Source organism: Mus musculus, chromosome 1, assembly GCF_000001635.26.
Source record: "Mus musculus strain C57BL/6J chromosome 1, GRCm38.p6 C57BL/6J".
NCBI lineage: Eukaryota > Metazoa > Chordata > Mammalia > Rodentia > Muridae > Mus > Mus musculus.
In genome coordinates this window covers 193,152,695-193,173,468 of record NC_000067.6, presented here as the reverse complement: position 1 = coordinate 193,173,468, position 20,774 = coordinate 193,152,695, and the positions used below count along the sequence as shown (strand labels likewise).

At 46.9% G+C, this 20,774-nt stretch overlaps 1 protein-coding gene across 3 annotated transcripts; it reads right to left on the bottom strand.

Annotated features, from left to right (window-relative positions):
- Positions 1 to 1,432: 1,432 nt before the first annotated feature.
- Irf6 (interferon regulatory factor 6) lies at positions 1,433 to 20,357 on the bottom strand. Of its 3 annotated transcripts, none has more exons than NM_016851.2 (8): positions 20,170 to 20,357; positions 16,077 to 16,253; positions 11,652 to 11,856; positions 10,739 to 10,867; positions 7,545 to 7,703; positions 5,638 to 6,030; positions 4,834 to 4,952; positions 1,433 to 4,187 (listed from the first exon to the last, which is right to left on the bottom strand). In NM_016851.2, the coding sequence occupies exons 2-8, from the start codon at positions 16,248 to 16,250 to the stop codon at positions 3,963 to 3,965; spliced, it is 1,404 nt and encodes a 467-aa protein (NP_058547.2). In that variant the 5' UTR covers positions 16,251 to 16,253; positions 20,170 to 20,357; the 3' UTR covers positions 1,433 to 3,962. The 3 variants fall into 3 exon arrangements, with proteins under 3 accessions (NP_058547.2, XP_006497326.1, XP_006497325.1); XM_006497263.4 differs by lacking the exon at positions 20,170 to 20,357 and adding an exon at positions 19,503 to 19,595 and having other exon boundaries at positions 1,437 to 4,187; XM_006497262.4 differs by lacking the exon at positions 20,170 to 20,357 and adding an exon at positions 16,927 to 17,008 and having other exon boundaries at positions 1,437 to 4,187.
- Between the last annotated feature and the right edge of the window lie 417 nt (positions 20,358 to 20,774).

Genomic DNA, 20,774 nt, shown 5'->3' with positions numbered 1-20,774 from the left:
AGACCCGCCCCTTCCGGTAGAGCCCCTGCGGGCGGGCCTTGCGAGGCGGAAGTGGAAGTGGGGGAGAAGCCGCTGGGACCGCCAGTTGTCAGTCCGCGGAATAAGGGACACCTCTCCTGTGGGCAATGCTGTAAAGCTTTATTTTGTATTATTATTTTTTTAATGTACCTAAATTCTGAACTTGACAGGTATGCCAAGGCCATGCATATTCACTCCTTTTTTAAAAATCGCCTTATTGTGTGGGCGTGCACAATGGCGCCCTGTCAGCTCTCGCTTCCACCTTGTAAGAGGGTCCGAGGTACTGAACTCAGGAAGCCAGCCTGCTGAGCAAGTGCCATTAACTGCTGAGCCAGTACTGTTGTACTATGTGTTGCAGGGGCTGGCCCGGAACGGGACTTCTCGTTCTCTGGTTTATGCCGCGTTGGGGATTGAGCTCTGGAATTCACGCGTGCCAAACACTACTAACTGTATGTCTGCAGCCTGAGTATTCACTCTCAGTGTGCCGAGGTACTGCATTGTACCTTCTTCATGGAGCTCAAAGCCCGAGAGTCCAGTTTGCTGATCATCTTATTTTAAAAGATTGATTTTTATTTCCATTCATAAGTTTGTGCAGGTGCCCAGGAAGCCAGAAAAGGGAGTAGGGTCACCTGGAGCTGAATAAGTTAAAAATATTGTGAGCTGCCTAACACGGGCTTTGGGAACGGAATTCAAATCTTTGGGAGAAAAAGCAGGTCTCATCTCTACAGCCACACTGTTGTGGTGGGGATTTGTTTGTTGAGACAATGTCTTGCTATGTATTCCTCAAACATGACAATCCTCCTGCCTCAGCCTCGGAAGTTCTGAGGTTAGAGTCTACCCTAATTGAATGATACCTCAAGGAGTTATCTATACCTCAAGGAGGATGGGCAAAACTAAGGAGGGGAACACCATCTAGGAAGCCAAAGGTGAGTTAACATCCTTACTGGCCGCTTCAAGGCCACCCATGCCCCTGACCATAACCTCTGACCCACTGCTTTGTAAGTAAACCTAATGGACTCCTTGGTACCCCAGATTGAACTTCGGTGGAACTGTACCCTCATCTGCCATTAGGACCTTAGAAAGTGCCTTGTTCCTTTCTCCAGAGAAGTCTTACAGCAGATAGGAAGGTCAAATGTTGACATAAGGAATTTGCCTATATCTTCTGTGAAGGAAATCTTAAGAAAACTCTAGCCTGGACAAATGGCCCCAAGTTATGGGCAGCAAAATGGAGACCCAGACTGGAGGTTTTACAGTGGTGCTATGCTGGTACCTTCATACCAAAAAGGACCAGCAGTGTGTTAAAGACAGACAGACAGTATGTAAGGAGGATCAGTTTGTAGGGCCTGCCAGTCTAACTTAGGTTCTCAGCTCAGGGGGAGTCAGTACTAAAAATTGATAGAACCAGTACTCTAGCTTTATATTTTTTTCTTCCCAAGTTTATTTTACGTTCTCATGATAGTTAGCAATAAATCTCCAAATTGAAAGACGTAGGTCATTTATTACAGCACAAATATCTTAGAACACACTGTATCAGACACTGCTAAAGACCTGGCAATAAATCTAAGACAAACAGTTTTGACTTTCCAAGTTGGCAGTCAGTCAAGCAGAACATAGATGCGGAGCAATTTACAAACGACACAGTTACTCTTAAAGTTTAAGATGCTACATGAACATACAACTGAGAACTGTGGAGAGGAGATGAGATTCAGCATCTGCCTTCAGGGTTTATCTGTAGTGGTTCTTTTAACATTGGAGTTAATCTGGAGTGCACAGTAAGGAAAAGGAGGAACTGGGGGAAATCCTCCTCCCTTCTGAGTCTTCAAATGAAGGCAGGAAGAAGACAGCTGGAGAGTGAATGGGAGCATTGGGAAACTTAGAGCTCCTGGGGACTTGGTATCTACTAAAACCAGAGAAAGCTTACTGAATATGACAAGAGAAGATCCTGCATGTAGTGTGTGCTCCCAGCATTCCGAAAAAGATGCAAGACAAGAAACTGGACTGCCTAGATAGGACCACACAAAATCATGCATTGTCCCAACATATTTGTCAATTTTTCATTATGGTCACACACTAATAACTCAATCCATAGCCCTCAGAACATATTTTTCAACATTCTTTACCAGATCCTGTTGTCTGGACATTCCTCATAGCCTGCTGACTTGTCACAGAAGGGAAAGGAAATGTCCCCTATTCCACAGCTACCCTCCCACTTTCTCTGTAATGGGTTACTTTTAACTCTGAGCTTCCAGATGGAGCATCCACACATCAAGACTCCCTCACTTCATCTCACCAAATGATGCTACTCATTCCTCCAAAAAAGAATAAAGTCCCTAGCCTTGCATGATTCCTGGTCTATAAAAGCCTAACTTTTAAACTTCTACCTAAACTTCTCTTTAAACATTTTTAGTTAGCATACAAAGAGTTTTACTCTGACATGTTCATACTATGGCCATGTGTATAAAATTATACTTTGCTCTTATTCACAGAGACACCTGCCTTTCCTAACTCACCCAGATTTCTCTTGGTCCTCCTTTTAATAATCTCTAAGAGAACTTTAAACCAAATCTTAAGCATCCTAAGTAAGTCTCACTGCCACCAAAATTAGGTTGAGCTGTTAGACTTTAAATGCATCCCAACTTTCAGTGGCTAGAAAAGCAAAAGGTGCTACCTTTAGTGTAAGGGCAGCAGACTGTACAGAGAGGCATATCCCTGTGACATGAAACAGATAGACACCAGTATTCAAGAGGATTGAGGCTATAACCAGAGAGACCCATCTTACTTTTCATCTAAGTCTTGGAATTCAAATTATGAGAAGGGACTGGAGCAGACACTCTATGAGACATAACTGCACTGTTCTTCACTGTCTCCATGGCTCACAACAAGTGATATAAGCAGGTTTGAGCCTTCCCCAGAAGAGCACTATCCAGACGTTTAATATATGAAACACCTCATTTTCATAAATGGAAAAATCTGAATGTCAGACTCTTGAAAGTCTCTGAACAAGAACGGTCAATTTTGTTGTCAGAGCATATCACAGATGCCCGACTCCCTCCAGATGGTCTTTGAGAAGAAAATAAGGAAGAGGAGAGTGTCTGCCATGAGGCACATGGAATCATAGTTGCTCATCAACTTCACATATAAGATGGTGTGAGTGGTGACAAGGTATGTGGCTGGTGACAATTCTCCCATGGAGTCCCTCCACTGACAACCATTCTTACTCTCGTGGAATCCTTTGGCTTTCCATGTCACCATCTTCTCCTTTAATACTTACTTTATGAGCTTTTACTCCACACACAGGTTGGGTGACTTTCAGACCTTGGCACCATCTCTATTTAGATATCAAGACTGGTTGCTAGGCAACCAATCAGCTCCTCTCTTACTTCCTCCAGCAGGGAGCCAGCTGACTGTACTAGCAGAACAGGTCAAACAGAGCTCAATTCAGATCAGATCAGTGTTCAAGGAACTTGGATGAAAGCAAGAAGGGGAAACCATGTGGTCTAAACACAATGCAGAAGGGTCCTGTTCAGGCAGTTTTGTCTTAAACAAGTAGAGGAAAATAATCGAGTCAGAGTTTTAAGGCCAAATGCAATTTTGGGCATCATTCCAAACCTTTTTTATTTACAAGTGATGCATCTGATGCCCTCCAGTTAAACGATCTGTCTAACGTCAGACGGAAACACAGCTGCAGTTAGAGTTCTGGTGTCTAAACTTCGACATCAAATCTCCTACACCAACCATGGAAGATCTAAAAGGAACCCCTCAGGGGATGATACCTTGATAAGTTAGAGGAACTTTTAAAACTAGGCATATTTGGAAAGTCTCAGACTTCTAATGAGGTTATAGAAAGGAGATTTAAAAATTGACTAAACCTGAACTTAAAAAAAATCCTTATGTACAATATAAAAATGAGAGAGGAGAGAAGAGGACACGCACAGCAGTCTGGGTCACTGGGCAGGCAGAGCCTGTGGCAGCTGCATGCTGGGGGCAGGCTGCATGGGCTGCCAGCTCTCCTGGGTTTGAAGGATGCGGTACAGCTGCTTGAGCTGAGCAACGATGTTATCTTTGATGTCTGGAGTGGAGATCTGCAGGCGAACGCTGCCACTGTCAAAGGACCGGGTAAAATCACCAGAAAACATCTCATAGATCATGCGAGCCACCACTGGGATGACCTGTTCAGGCAAGAGCACACAAGTTTCCACTGAAGAACAGGCATTTTTAAGTAGCAGGAGAGGCCCCGACATTGATGAAGAAGCTCTGAGGCCCTGAGAAGCACTCGGCTTCCCCACCAACATCTAGATACTAGTGAACAGCTATATCTCACTAGTCAAGGTTTACCTTAGATGTTGGTTAATTCAAAGAAAGGAACCTGGATGTAGCATCATTCCACATGCCTAGCTAGGTGGTGGCTTACTTAGCAAAACTGTGAATCAAGAGGCATCCACTGCCTATCTTGGTGTATAAGTCCATGCAAAACCCCAAGTAGACTTGCAACCATCCCCAGAACAGTTACATCTTACAAACATGGCCAAAATGTTTTATAAGAAGATATAGAAAATGTTACTTCTTATAAGGTCTTAGCAAGATCCTAACATCAGCAGGAGAATGAAAGGTGAAGTGTCCGTTAAATTGTCCATCCATGTTAAGAATGTGGTACTGTACAACACAGTACCTACTGTGCAAAACTTAAGTCTGCTGCCTCACCCAAGGGCATTAAAATACACATAGGTCAGTGGATGCTCAACCAGGACTCATCCCAGACCAATGGGTAAAGCCCCAGCAGAAAGAAGAGTTGCTGTGATGGACTTATCTCCTCACCTGGACCAAGATGAGCTTCCTCTCCAGGGGCTTTCCATCTGGCCACTCTTCCCCAAAGCATAAGTAGATCTCAAAAGGCGGCTGCTTCTCTATCTGTCCTTTCTGGTGGGCAATGAGCTCTGCAGAAGATGGAAAAGCACTCCTGGATTATTCTCTGCCTGCGCCAATCAATGTTGCCTTCCATGCAGCCCAATACAATACCCGTAATCCATGTGTGGCTATTGATTTTAAATTAATTAAAATTAAATCACTCCTTGGTCATACCAGTCACATTTACATGTTCACCAGACACAGGTGACCAGTGTCTACCAAACTGAACATCACAAAATAAAACTTGTCTATCATTTCAGAGGGTTCTACTGGAAACTAGGGATATAGACTTGGGATTCAAAACACACTATAGATTTATAGCTCAATGATTTTTCTAAACCTGCCTCCTTAAATTAACTACTCAAACATTTCCTGAAAGAAGAGTTTGAGTTTTGCTATGATGAACAAGGTTACCTTCCAAAGTGAACGATAATCAAACAGTTGGGGAGAGAAGTGCTGGCAAGACTGTTTTTTCTGTGCCCGAAGGAGCCATAACCAACCTCAAAACACCTTTCATGTAGATAGTCCTGGAGCTCAACTCCCTTTGTGACTGTCCTTGACCTTTTGTTACACCAGGAAAGCTTAGGTGGGGTGGGAGAAGAAGGAAGAGGAGGAAAGAGAGGAAGAGGAGGAGGAGCAGGAACAGGAGGAGGAGAAAGGAGAAAGACCTTTAGGGAACATCTCCTAGTATCAATCTTCTAAAAACAGACTCACCACTCAGGAAGGTTTCCAGACAAAACAACTTGACCTTCTTCTGCCTCTCAATCAGGTTAGGAGCAGCAAGCGAGGGAGCACATGGCCCTGACCAGTACACTTTGCACTGGCACAGCCTGATGGCATAAATGGCATGTCCGCTGACCTCCAGGATCAGTCCCCTGTCCATGACATCCAACAGCTTGCTGGTGAACAGCTTCTGCTTCTCGTTGGTGATATGCTCTGGACCTGGGAACTTGACCTGCTCCAGGCTGACAGGACCAAAGAGCTCCTCCTGGTCGGGCATGGGGCCCAGGTCCCCATAGAAGAGCCGGCAGCCCTGGGGGTTGCTCACCGTCATAGTTTGCCCATACTCCTTCCCACGATACTGAAATTTGATGTCCAAGTCAGTCACTACAAGGTGAGAGATGAGAGTGAGTCCTGCTGCTCTGCTTTGTCTGTCTATCCCTAAGACTCATGTGAGTCCACCAAGATCAAGCCATCATCTTTCAACCAGCTTTCAGGAAGGTCATTGCCTTAGTTATCCTTCCTGCAATAAAGGGAGGTATCAACATATCCCAGGGGAGTCACACAGAAGGACACCTTGCAGCAGAGCTTAAGGTCCAGATGTACTCTCTGCTCAGTTGCCACACCCTTGGGACTAGAATCTAACTCCACATACTGATGGTCCTGGTATCCCAGGTCACACTATAGTAAAGATAAATTGGCAACATCTGAGGGGGATGGCAAGACTGTCTCCCTCCAATATGAGTAACTGCTTGCCACATGTGTGCACCAAGAACATGTGTGATGAATGTGACCAAGGATCTATTTGATGTCAATTAATTTAAATTGATAATCACATGTGACTAGTAGCTACTTTATTGTGCATCATGGAAGGTGTTTACTGAACGAAGAGAGAGTGGCCACATCTTTAGAGAATAGGCAACAGTGTCTGGTTTGCACTTCACTTTTTTTTTTTCTGAGACAGGATCTCACATAACCCAAACTAAACTTAAACTCCCTATGTAGCAAAGAATGGCCTTGAACTCCTAATCCTCCTACCTCCAGTTCCTGAATGCTGGGATTATAGGTGTATTAAACCTTACCCAGTTTTATTTAGTGCTAGAAATCAAAACCAGGGTTTCCTGTATCATAGGCAAGCATACTATTGACTGGGCTACACCCTTAGCCCTGCATCTCACTTTTTAAAGTAACTGGAGGAACAAGAAAAAATACCAAGCCATCCTTCTGAAATCCTACATGCTAGTACACACCCTGAACCTGTTCTACACATGCTATAAAAGGAGGCTCACTGAGAAGTACATTTTCACTCAGCACGTCTCCCCTGACCCCAACAGGCCTTATCAAAGCTACACAGCTTCTTGGACAAGATTTTAGGTTCATGTCTCATCATGTAGAGTGTGAAAAGGTGACGGGGGAAAAGAGTTAATTCTTCATCAAGATAAACGTGTACCTAATTCAGAGAGTCCCTAAAGTCCCTCAAAATTAAGAGCCTTGGGTGACTAAATCCATGCCGTGGCCTAGCACTTCCCTGTCTTAGAGCAGACCTTGTCACCAAATCCCCAAGAACAGCAATAATTAACTTGTACCTCTTACCAATCAGGACAACTGAACAGACAAGAAGGGATGGGCAAACATTTCTGTACTTCCCTAGTAACACATCTCACAGTTCGTAAGGATACAGAGAGCACATGGGCGGGGCAGGTAGCTATTCTAGACATTTCAAAAAAATAAGGTAGACAAGGTCTGGGGATGTGACTCAGTGGTGTTTTCCTAGCACTCAAAAGGCTCTGGTTTGATTCTCTGCACTTGAGGAAAAGAACAGAGAAGGAGGTAGGGGATAAGGGAGGAAAAGCCATGCAATAAGAGATTAAGCCCCAGCAATACAAAGCAGGCCCGCTTACTGGGGAGAGAGCTGATCCATAGCTCTGGAGAACTGTAGAAGGGTTGAATGGGTGCCTGGGGTACTTCCATCTCCAGAGGTTCTGTTTTGGGCCACACTGATTCGGGGCTGCAGTTTCCCACACTGCAGTTGCCCACGCTGGCTGGCGCCATGGGAGAACCTAGAACAGAAGAAAGTGGGTAAGCACACAGGGCACAATATCATCTGGCCTGAGGCTCAGAGAACAAGCAAGGTAGCTATAGAGGAGTCGCCGAACCATAACCTGGTATGACCTCCCAGCCTAGCACAGATCTCATGACTCAGTAGCTACACAGCTCCTGATTCCCAGCCGTTTTATTTCTCCCATAAGCTCATTGCTTTGAAACCCTTTATTTGCTAAAGATCAGATGGAAACAATGTAACTTCCTCTGATTCAGACAGCTTGACTGAAAAGTTGCCGGGGCCAGAGAGATGGCTCAGTGGTTAAGAGCACTGACTGCTTTTCCAGAGGTCCTGAGTTCAATTCTCAGGAACCACATGGTGGCTCACAACCATCTGAAGTGGATTCTGATGCCCTCTTCTGGTGTGTCTGAAGACAGGGAGAGTGTACTCACATACATAAAACAAATAAATAAAATCTTTAAACAACAAAAAGAAAAAAAAAAGGTGCTCTGCTCTTTAATCAGTACATAGTGACTCAATCCCTTTATAAGGGGAGCACTGAAGTGTGCGCATGGTGGACTCAATGTATACCTGGTGACTCCATGTATTCATAAGGGGAGCACTACACAGTGTGTAGTGACTGTACACCGTGATGCAATGTCTTCATAGGGGCAACACTACATAGTGTGTACAGGGTGACTGTACACATCGACTCAATGTCTTCATAAGGGAAGTACCACTGACTCAGCCAACAGGCTTCAAGTGAGTGTCAGTGTACAGATGTTTTAGTAAAACAAATGCATTGTACAATCATAAAGTCTTAAAGGGGGACTGGAGAGATAGCTCAGCGGGTAAAGAACTTGCTGCAAAGCCCGACAACCTGAGTTTAGTCCCCAGATCTACACAACAGAAAAAAAAGTGACTCCTATACATTGTCCTCTGACCTCCACATGTGTGTGTGTGTCCCCACAAACAATAAATAAGAATGCAACAAGATATTATCCTGTCTGAAAGGGGGGCTGGAAAGGCAACTCAGTAATTAGAAAGAACACCTGCTGCTCTTTCAGGGCATGTGTTCAATTCCCAGCACCACATGGCAGCTCACAACTGTCTGTAAGTCCAGTTCCAGAAGATCCTACTCCCTCTTCTGGCCTCCACAAGCACCAGGTGCACAGGTGGTACACAGGCATGCAGTTAAAACACTGACATATATAAAACTGAAGGTAAAAATTTAAAAGAATGCCCAGAACGCTTGCTAAATTTGTCTATGTAGGTGAATGAAGTAGAAGGCTCCGTGACAGGATGCAAGGAAAGCCTTTCAGCCAATTTATCATCTTATTCTGTCACAAATTTTAAGCCACATCTATTCATTCAACCAGATCTAATTACAGCTTTTCAAGAGAGAATGAAAACCGTAGTCCTTGGCAGGCTTGATGGCACATGCCTATAATCCCAACACCTGGGATCCCGTCCTTGCCATCCAAATACATTGGTTATCACACTGACCTCAATGTCCAATTTAAAATTTCACTGAGAAAGCAGCAATGTAGTAATACTGTCTAGATTAGAAAATCTCTGCAAAAGGTGTCTTTTTTTTCTTTTTAGATATTTATTTTCATTACTTTTTAATTGTGTGTATGTGTGTGGGTCCAAAGAAGCAGGGAACAGAAAATGCTCTGGATCCAGATGGTTGTGAGCCACTCGAAATAGATTTTGCCAATCTCTCAAGCTCCCATGAAAGTTTTTCTTATCCATCACTTGCTTTCAAGGGTCCAAAAGGCACCTAAGAGCCTTTAACTCCAGCACTGGGAGGCAGAGGCAAGTAAATGTCTAAGTTCCACACCAGTTTGATCTACATGGCATGTTTAGGCCAGGCAGGAAGCTATATAGTACTCTGACTCAGAAAAGAAAACAAACAAACAAAGTGACAAGAAGGAGAGAAGGAGGCAGGAAGTGAAGAAGGGCTTGAGCAAACATTGCCATATCCTGGTTCTAGGTGAAGTGCTAGAACCAGTGATGCCCAAACCCTAAGGCAGCATCATGGTTGACTGAATTCTCTAGGAGGCAAACATCATCTCATCTGATCCACAACATGCAGTATAGGGTGTGCTGGTGGTCAGTCATGCTACTAGCATCTCCACGGGCAGATGCAGTCAGAATGCTTCAGGAGGGCAGTCCAGAGCACAATGGACATCCTCGGGTGAGCATCTACAGACAGACACAGACCCTGATGCCACACAGCAGGTCCCAACCTCTCCAGCTCCTCTTTGCTGGAGAGCTGAATTCAAAAGTCCATTCAAGAGGGTGTTGCTACAAAGCCGCTATGAGGCTACTAGGCAGGACTTGGGAAGGCGTAAGCCTGGGGATACTCCCCCTAACACACTGGGCTTTCTTACTCCTTCTGTGAAGTCCCTCACACTCCACCATGTGGCTGACCACCACGCTTGCCATTGCTAAAATACCAGCTGGACTCAAACAACAGGGCTTTCTCTCTTCCTCTTCTCCATCTTCTTCCTCCTGGCAGTTGTCAAGATTTACAGCTTGCCTGTCCAGGGAGTTTTCTTTTAAATGCTAATAAAATTGTCAAAAAGCCTTCAAAATCAAAAGTGATAAAAGATTCTTATAGATAAACCCACCGGGGCCAGGTACCATCAGCTAGAATCAAGTTGTTCGTGGCACAGTTTCAGCAGAGTGAGTTCTATTAAGGACATAACTCAGAATTCATACCAGGAAAACTGTTGGGAGTTTATCTACAATTCATAAACGGGATATATCACTTCTCTGAAGTAAATCCCCAAAATTATCATTCACCAGGAATGAATTACGCTTCTTCTGCTTCTTTGAGTTGGTTGTTCCCTAGAACCCTAGAGCACACCCTACTGCTTTGAGTCTTCTGCCTGTGACTTCGGCTTACTAACACGCCAACAGACTGGCTGAGGACCCCACCACCCCCTCTACCTCCTCAGAGCAATGGTGGCTGATGGGTCAGTAGTTCCAAAGCCAAAGTCAGTTACATCGTCCTCGCCCCTGTGGGCGACCAGTCACCCCACTCACCGTTGATGTTCAGGAAGGGGAAGGTGTCCTGGATGGGGACATGGTGCTGTGACTGCTCAAGTTCATCCTCCTCCTCATCTTCATCCACATCATTATCTTTCTCATCCCAAGGAGCAGACCCTGTGGATCCTATCCGGGGTACAGAAGCCCATAGAAGAGCAGTTTGTTTCACTGACATCTCAACAGCTGACCCACCACCCAGGCTAGGGAAACCGCTGTATGTACCCACAAGCTTTAGCTAGTTCTAAATCCTTCTATAGAGTCTGTACTCAAGGTCTCTTATCTTGCCTTAGAAATCCCTACGCGTTACTATAGCTAAACAATAGCTTTCCACACATGAGCATCTCTTTTAATGGCTCCAGAATACTCAGTTTTGAGAGCCGCATATGAGGGAGGCACAAACCCTCCATTATGGCAAGGTCTGACTGGATGATAAGACTAAATGTCTGGCTCTTTGTATTTATTACCCATTGAGGATTGGGTGGCAGGTTCTCAGCAGAAATACTCCATCAACTAAACTTACTTGACCCAACGTTCATAGAGAACACAATAGCTTGCACGGGTCATGTCCACTGGTTCTACGAGTAACCATTGAAAAGACAGAATGATGAGAGTTCACATCTTGAAATTGAAGAAACAGAGGCTCCAGGTGCCCAATAACTCAATTCAAGTCCAACAGTAGTAGAGCGATAAGAGCCAGGTTTGGAATGCAAACCCCCAGTTGTTACTCCTCCATCCCAAGAGAAGCTGTCTCCTACCAGAAGAACGGTACCCTCATCTACCTTCTGCTTGAAGCACTCATTTTATAACTCCTTATACCGTCTGCTCTCTGAGCTCTTCCTAGGCAAAGGCCTGATGTCAACCTGTCTCCTTAAGAGACCAACCCTGGGTCTGTCCAATCCTCAGGCCTTACCTGGATTAATGACAGAGCCCTGGGTCTGGGGGATGTCACACACTTGATAGATCTTCACAGGATTCATGGGCACTTCCTTGGTGCCATCGTACATCAAGTTGAACTCCCTGCTTTTGTTGAGAGCACAGCGGAGCTGAGCCTTCCATTTAGCTGGGTCAGGATCGTCTACCCCTTCCTGGTACTTTCCGGTCTCCACAGCCCAAGCCTGAGGAATGAAACAGTGTGAATGCTGACCACTATGGAGAACTACCACCAAGCATGCACACACACTTGTACACACACCTCTGAGTGTTCCACCATCCCAACACCAATTTAGAGATTTCGGTGGATAATACTGACCTCGGGGCCAACAAAGGCAGGTCAAAGAGAAATCAAACTGTGTGCAAACAAAGCTTTGAATGGAGCCTTGGTTCAGGCTTTAGCACCAGCACCTGCCCAGACAATGCTGAAGCTGAAGTCTGGGGCGACATTGTACAGCAGGCTTTATGAAACCCTTTTCTCCTCTTCTCCATTCTCTTCCACCCTTGTTCTTCTTCCTTTTTTCCTCTTCCCTCCTCCATCTGTTTTTCGAGGTTTTGTTTAAGATTTGATTTTTAAGCATGTCTATTTGGGGGTTAAGTATGTTAACGTGCATGCGTGTGCCCTCTGATGCTGGAACAGATAGCTGGATCCCCCAGAGCTGGAATTCCAGGTGGTGGTGAGCTGCGCATCATAAGTGCTAGGAACTGACTCTGATATGCTGCAGCGCGGTATGGGCCCCTAACCATGAGCCATCTCTCCTGCTCCGGTCTCATTATGTAACCCTCACACTGGACTCAGCTCCAGATTCTCCTTCTATAACCTCCCCAATGATGAAAATGAAGTGTGCTCCACTCTGCCAGGCTTTCTTTTAAAACAAGAATAGCTTACACGACAATAAGTATGACAAAAGGAAGTGAGACGATATAAAGACTTTCAGGAGCCGGATGCGGTACTGTCTACCTGTAATTCCAGCACTGAGCAGGCTGAAACAGGAGTCTGAAATTAACCTGGGCTACATAGTAAGAGAGTCCAGGGTCAACCTGGACAATATAGTTTCAATAAAACAAAACAAAAATCCTCCAGGAAGCATGCTCTGACGTCTAGCTTGTCTTAACTCCTTCCTGAGGGCGGCAAGCTTTAACAAATTCACTCTCTTCTCTTCCCAGTTCTTCAAACGCCCCCTTCATTGTAAACCTCCAGCAGTGGCCTGGACGAGTGGCCGGGGGCGTGGCAGAGGGCGTGGCCTAAACTACCTCGGAAGCTTTCTGTGTTTTCCTAAGTAGGAAGTCAAAGTACCACTGCAGATAAGAGGAACGAGATCGAGATCGTCTGCCCAGCGAGAAGTGAGGAACAGGCCTGGCCCCTCAGGAGCGTCCCTGGGGGAGGGGCAGGCCAAGCCCTGCTTCCATGCCCTCTGATCACTCAACTTTCTTTCTGTTCTCAGATGCAGAGAGAGGAAGGAGACCTCATCTCCCAGAGGTCTGTTCCTCAAACAAGAACACACTAAACCGTTTAAATGTTTATCTTCATCACATTTTAGTTGTGTATATAAGTGGGACTTGGATCTCTCCTTCTATACCACTTGAGTCCTGGGAATCAATCTAAACTCAATCAATTCTAAACTCAGGTCCTGAGGCGCAGGGACACCTGCTGAGCCATCTCAGCAGCCCCACAGGAACCTTTACAAGCTGTCAGGGCAAATTACTTATCCAAACTTTTGCCACATAGAACGTTTTTTTTTTTTCTTTTTGATTTTCCTGAGACAGGCTCTCACTATGTACCTCAGGCTGGCCTCAAAAATTCACAGCAATCTTCCTGCCTTAGCTTTCAGAGTACTAAAACTTTAGACATACACCACCATGCCCAGACACAGGCTTTTTCCTCAAGCTGAAGTGGAACTTTTGCACCCTCCTTTGAGATCTCTGGTCCCCCTTAGCCCCACCCTGCAGAGCGACAGAGTTCAGTGTTAACTAGGTCTTCTTCCAGCTCACATTCACTTCCTCCAGCCACCTTCTCTGATTTGGTTTCCTCTGTGTGTTTTGCAGTCTAAGATGAAGAATACCCACCAAGTTGAGCTGCATTGTGTGGGCTTAGCAGGCACCAGGGTAGCTAAGGCTGGCTCCATCCATAGATAGGCTCAATTTCACTACTCCTAGTACCTGAGATACAAACCTGCCATTCCCTGGTGTACATGCCTTCTGCCTCCCCTATCTCCCAGTGGTTTATCTGACCTTCTTTCTGTATTCACACTGGCTCTGACTCTATCCAGCTGTCTCCAGAGGCAGATTCTGGAAGAAGTCTGTACTCTGTGATTCCCTTAAATCCTGCTCTTTTAACAGCATAGCTGGACTAACTGAGCCCAAGGCTAGCACCAGCTTCCTGCTCACACCCAGCCATCTCATCAATCAGTTCAGCTGATACAAAGAGGGCTACAATGTTTACAAGCACGCTTCAGCATCAGGAAGGCAGGGCCCTGAGGTACCACGTGGGCCAAAGCTGTAACATATAAACAAACTGTACTTGTTCAAACCTCTCTCAGAGCCTGGTCACCGTGAAGGCCCTATTTCTCTTCCTAAAATGGCTCTTATTTCTTTATCTTTATAAGTACTGTACAAATATCTCCCCACACTTCACTTGATTTTCATGGCAATTCTAAAAAGCAGATAGACTGGCTTTACCCCAACTATAGTTTAAGGAAAAAACAGAGGCCAGAGAGGTTGCCTGCTTTACTCAAGAATAACTCCAGAGTTGGTGGTTATAGAAATTGAGGTTGAACAGTTCAGTTCCCACTCAGAATCATAAGGGGACAAACAGGACCAGAGACCCAGGACCAAACCCCAGAACTACCATTGATCGACAGGGGAAGTTACTCAGCCCCACTGATTGCTTCTAATTGCACAGGGTAGGAGGAAGATTCTCCCTGCGTGGTCATCATGAGATTCAAGTGACACTGGGAACACACAAGTCCATGCTGGTGCCTCCCTCATCTCTGTATCTCACCAAAACTTCACCAGAGTATAGGACCTGTGACAGTATCCTGCCTTCTGCCACTCAAATGCTCCTTAGCAATCTGTAAACAGACATACCATTGCAAAGCTTTCCTCACACCCTCATGGAAGGGGCCTACAGGACCAGCCTCTTCTGATTGGTATCTATGACCAATCAGATACTGCAACAGCAAACTCAGACCCAGAACAAGGCTGCAAGGGATGCAACCAGACCTAAGCAAGCTTCTCCATTTCTCGACGTCAGCTCCACCAGTGATCGGCACTGGTCTACAGATATTTCCCTTAACACTTTTATAACATCTATCCATAATAGTAGTACATTATAAATATTCATAGATTTAGTGTTTTATTTACATACTTTCAAAGTCCTCTCAGGCTAGTTTTCTTTCTGCCTCTCTCTCTATACCAGAAATAGGTAGGAAATAGCCCGGTCAGCATGGCTTTCCTCAGAGCCCTGGACTCTCCGACTCTCCCTGATCCTACAGTCAGTCACAACTGGACCGCAGCTCAGCCTTCCAGCGTATAGGCAAAGTAAGAAACGACAAGCATCTTGGGTTGTGGGGACTAACTACTCCTGAGATGGAAGGGAGAAGTTGGTCTAAAGTGGAGAGGCAGCTCCTGAAATTATAACCACAATGCAACCCTTCTATAACCACTGCCTACTTAGTTTTGTCCAAAGTCAAGCTTCGGTTTCACTTAAATTTAATAAAGTGAGATGTGACTGAATCTTGTCTCCAGCAGACTACAATGAGGATCAGAGAAGAATTACTTGTTAATTATGAAGACATAATTAAGGCTTGGGATGTAGCTCAGTGGTAACGTGTATGCTTTGCATGCACAAAGCCTTGGACTTGATTTATCCTTAGAAATGAAAAAAGGTGAAAAAAATCAGAAGACTGGGGAAGATAAAGGGGAGAGGAGAAGCAAGGGGAAAGGCAGAAGAAAGACATTAAAAGAATAAAACTGTGAGGAAGGAGAGATGTCTCAGGAGTTAAAAATGTTCACTGCTCTTGAAGAAAAGCCGAGTAACTTGGTTCCCAGCACACATGTCAGGTGTGCCAGCAGTTCACAATCAACTGTAACTCCAGCTCCCAGGAATACAGTCTTCTAACTACCAAGGGCACCTGCACACACACACACACACACACACACACACACACACACTCACTCACTCACCCCAGATCCACTTGGATATAAACTGAGTATCTTGCAACCAATGGAAATGTAAAGACCTCAGCCTCATAGACACAGCTAGAGAAGAGGAATCACAATTTGGGCATCTTATCATATAGGTTCCGCTACACCAGAATGCCAGAAGAGAGAAAGCAAACAAACCCAGAATGGCCTCAGAGGACTGGAACAAAATCCAATCCAGATGGCAGAGGACGTTCTTTACCTTAAAAATGGTGTTTTCTTCCTCTTGTTGGGGGCTGTGCCGCGTGGCATGTTTCCAGGGGATCTGGAAGCGTTTGGAATCTCTGTGTAGCCAGATGAGACCAGGGTAGAGGCCACTGTCCACCTGGGCCACCAGCCAGGGCTTCAGCCGGACTCTTCGAGGGTGGAGGGCCATGATCTAGGAGTAGGGAGAGCGCAAGAGTTGGAGCTAGCCACTGGGAACTTTCCCAGCCACTCTTCCCAGGTACTGAGGCTACAGTTTCACTAGATTACAGCAAAGAAATTAAATATGGCAGTAAACTGTGCCAGTGAGAGGAGAAGGAAAGAAGTAAAAGGGTTCTTTTGATTCTTATTGTGAAGCCATTTATACTTCATGCTCCAGCCAAATCAGACTTATCATGCAAGCAGATCATATTTCTTCTATTTAAATCCTTAAGCAGAGAAATGAAGGGTGATGTCATCCTCGCTGGAGCGGAGCTTCCTCAGGGGCTCTGCAAGGCTAAGGCAACTGCTCTTTTCAATCTTGCCTCAGGAGAGGGAAGGAAAGTTTTGGAAACTTTGGGCCAGAAGCTAAACAAAGTATCTTTCCAAGAAAACAATGGCGAATGGTTACTTGAGAGAAGCAGGTGACCGGGCGGGCCCTGGTTCCAAAGTCCTCACTTGGGTGAGCAGGCAATCTTTCCACCAACCCAGACAGCCTTCCCTCTTTTGGCTTCTAGCAAAAAGGGTCCCGGCTGATCTCCAGTGCCTGAGGTTCAGCTTGAGAACACTTCCCCATTGTGAGCCAAGAAAACTCTAAGAAGCCCTATAACAACCAAATTCTGTTGTCACAGCTAAGCCGACCCCCTCACCTGGGTCTGTTTATCTCCCCACAGAGGCCCGAGGAAACCAACTGGTTCCGGGCGCCAGGCTGGGTAAAGTCTGCGATTGATTCTCCTGGAAACATGGACGCTGCAGATAACATTCTACAGTGGCCAGCACTCACGGCCCAAAACAAAGGCCTGTGGATCCCGTGCCAGAGGCAAAGTCACTCTCTAGAACACGGTCTGCCTGGGGTATTGTGTTAGATTCTTTTGGATGAGATCAGGTGTGTTCAGGGTAGCACAGACACTACGTACGGGGGTTTTAGTGTTCTTGTTTTGTTTTTACTTAAGGTAGAAATGGACACCTGGAAAAAGTAAGTCATTCCACAAATATTTGTTCACCAGCAGCCGTGTGCCAAGCACTGTGTTAATTACAAACATTGTTCATGTTCTCAGCCTATGTCCATTCCTTCTTGAGGAAACCACAATGAGACTATAAGCCTCATGATGGCCTGAAAATGCTACATTCTTCACTCCAGAAAGCCCTTACCAGGGTCACAGTTCTGAAACAAAGCCAGTTGAGTCCGCTGAACTACCTTCAGAAAAGCTTAGCCATGGGTGACCCCTAACATCCCTTCTTTCCCTGGGCAGGTTCCAACCAAACACAGGGAACTAAACCCAACTCAATTTCTGGCACTTTAAGAGCAAGGTAAGACCTGAGCCTTCTGACCCAATTACCAAGTCCAGCAACTGAAACCTTCCCCCTGGGAGCACAGCTTGCTGGGCAGGTGAGCTGAGCATAGAGCCTTCTAGAGCCCTTGCTCTTGGCCCTGGTTTGGGATGCCTCACAGGGCCTCACATGGAGCCATTAAACCCAGGGAGCATGTGGTCACCGGATGAGAAGGGACTAGAAGGCAGGAGGACTGGAGATCAAGGTCAGACTGGGTTACCTGAGACCCTACCTCAAAAAGAAATATGGAAAAGGAATCTATACCCCAACGGCAAGTGCTGCCTTATCTTCTGAGGTCCTACTCTTCCTAGAAGAAGATGGGGCAAGAACAAGGGAGAAGACAGCAGACCTATTAGCCTAGCTCTGGGCACCGATTAGCCTAGCACTGGGCTAAGAACAGCCCCACTGCAGTCCTGAGAAGTCCTGACTCTGGGTTTGTCACGCATGAGAAATCCACCTCTTCTTGGACAATGCACCTGAGGGCTTATTATAGTTGAGAACAAAATGAAGACAGTCATGACAGTAGTCTGCACTGGCAAGGCAAGAGGAAGAGCCACCCCAGTCACTGGTGACTAAGATCCACACTCTGGATTCCCTATGTTCTCCCAAGATGGGGCCATACATGTGTGGCTCCGCAGCCTGCCCTCCTCTATCTTACTTCCTTCTCTGCAACCCCTCTCTGCCTTCTAAAAATCAGCCAGGAGTTCCCCCATCTGCCATCTGAGATTCTTAGAACAGTTATCGGGGAAGGGTAAAAACAGGCAAGATGTCAGAGAGGGAAAATGGTTTACTAAACCAAATCCATGGGCTGTAAACCCCACAGCCATGGCTGTACAGCAGTATCTCCACTCCATAACACACAGACACAAACCAGGGAAGATATTGCAAGGTACCATGATATATGTAGTGCTTCTCTCTCTCTCTCTCTCTCTCTCTCTCTCTCTCTCTCTCTCTCTCTCTCTCTCATATATATATATATGTATATATATGAGAGAGAGAGAGAATCACCCACATTTTGTTTCGATTCCCAATTATTTAAAACTGCAGCAGCATTTTTCTATACCACAAGACAGTGACACTTCTCAGGATGAATAGCAGCGCCATCCTCCACATCAACACAGGCTGTATAGTGTAACCTGTGTTATCCCACCCTCAGGATCCAAGATGTGGTGTCAGCCCCATTTGACAGCTGAGTTAACTGAGGCACAGGGATAAGGTTAAGTGGCCTCTACCTTACCTCTGGGATGCACCAAACCCTGCCTTTGTGCCCTGCACTCTGAGCCTCCCCCATTCTACACATAAACCAACAAGGACCCCAGGAGGAGCCACCAAATTGAGAGGAAGCGATTAAAGACATCTAAATCAGACCTCTCTAAACCTTCAGGCCACTGAAACTGTGCCCTGCCATCTCCAGCTGCCACCACATGAAAATGAAAGGTCTGTTTTCTCTGACAGATAGGAACCATCCAGTGATAAGACCACCACCCACCTCCTCACTGTGAGCAGAGGGCAGGGGCACTTTCAGGCTCCTGGGGCACGAACTGTCCTCATTGTCTGTTCCAGGAGTGGATCCTAGACCTCAAGCTAGAAGGCTCTGGTGGTTTGGGCCAGGTCTCAAAGGCAGCTGTTGGGACTGCCCTAGTTTCCCATTCTTCCTGAATGGAACTGAAATGCCAGCTCCATGAATTTTCACCTTGCCTCGGAGTAAATGCTATTCTACTGCTCACATCCTCACACACCTCCTCCCTGTGGGTTTGGAGTTGGTGGATGACAAGGCCAAGCTGTAGGCCACTGTGCTGTCATGTGTGACACACAGATCTAACTAGCAACTTCACCAATCCCTGCCCAAGCACCTTCGCCCTCTCCCTTCCCTAGCTTCCATCTTGATACCCACCAAGAAAACAGGGAAGGCTGGTTACCACTTTATCACCGAGCGAAGCACGGCAGCCCAGGCCTCCCTTCCAGGCAGGTATGGGAGGCTTTCTGCTCTCCGCGCACCGCCTCCAGCCCCTTCAGGCCAGGAGGGCCTCACCCGGCAGAGCTGCCACGCCTGGCGCCACCCTCCCCAGCACCTAGCTTGGCTACCTGGAACTCCACAGACATCTCCCAGGCCCAGTGTGAGCGGCCTTGACTGTGTTAAGACACTCGGAAAAAGGAAAACAAATCCGACCAAACCCTAGGTCATCCTCATCCCGATTTTCCCTAAACAGCCACTAGAACCCAGGGCCTCGGGGCCTGGGAAGTCCCCGCTGGGACAGAGGAGCCAGCCTCAGAGTAAGCTAGTTAAAACCGGAGAGGCTAGGGTGGAAGGGATTCCTTCCTTCCATCCGATGGTGGAGCAGGCGGAGCAGAAACAAGCTCTTTCTGCGGGAGGGGATCAGAAGGGGCCCGGTGCCGTCCCAAAACTACTTGAAGAAGGGTGCCCAGCGCCCAGCACCCAGACTGGTGCGGGACACGGAACCCAAGCCGGCTCCCCCGCCCACATCAACTCCAATGGGCCCGGCTCCACCCGTCAGGTGTCTGTCCTCCCTCAGGTGGCTTGCCAACGCCGGCGTCCCCACCTGGCCTCAGTCCGTGCTCAGGAGCAGGTGCACAAGAGTTCACACCGCCGCAGCACAGGAGCTCCCCCGACGGCTAGGTGCGGCTGGGAACCGCGGGCTCCTCTGCGGCCGGCACAGGCCCGCACCTGCCCACCTCGGTGCCCAGTGCTCAGAGCCTAGCCCTGGATGCCACAGCCCCTGCACGGTCTGGTCACGCCCTCCAGGTGTGGCCACATCCCCCGGAGTTCAGGATTGGTGCATTGCGAGAAATCTGATCCTCTGCGTTCCTGGGCCGCCGGCCCCGCCCTGCCTCTTCGTCACCCTACGCCCCTGCCACCGAGGGAGCGGTCCCTGTGTGGGCCTCACCCTGCGGGTGTCCGATCGTCCTGGGGACTTTGGGGGGGAGGGTTCTAGGAGTTCACGTCGAAATAGAAGAGCGTCGCCCCTCCCGTAGTGACCCTGCACAAGTGAGGGTTCTGAGACTGGGCCCCAGAACTAGCACGAGGACCTGCGTAGGTGGACTTGGCTTTGAGAAGCTACTCCAGGACTTGTCAATGCACCTTCCAGGACTGCCCGTGGACCCCGTGTTCTACCTTAAGTTCTATCTATTCAAAGGCGACCGCAAT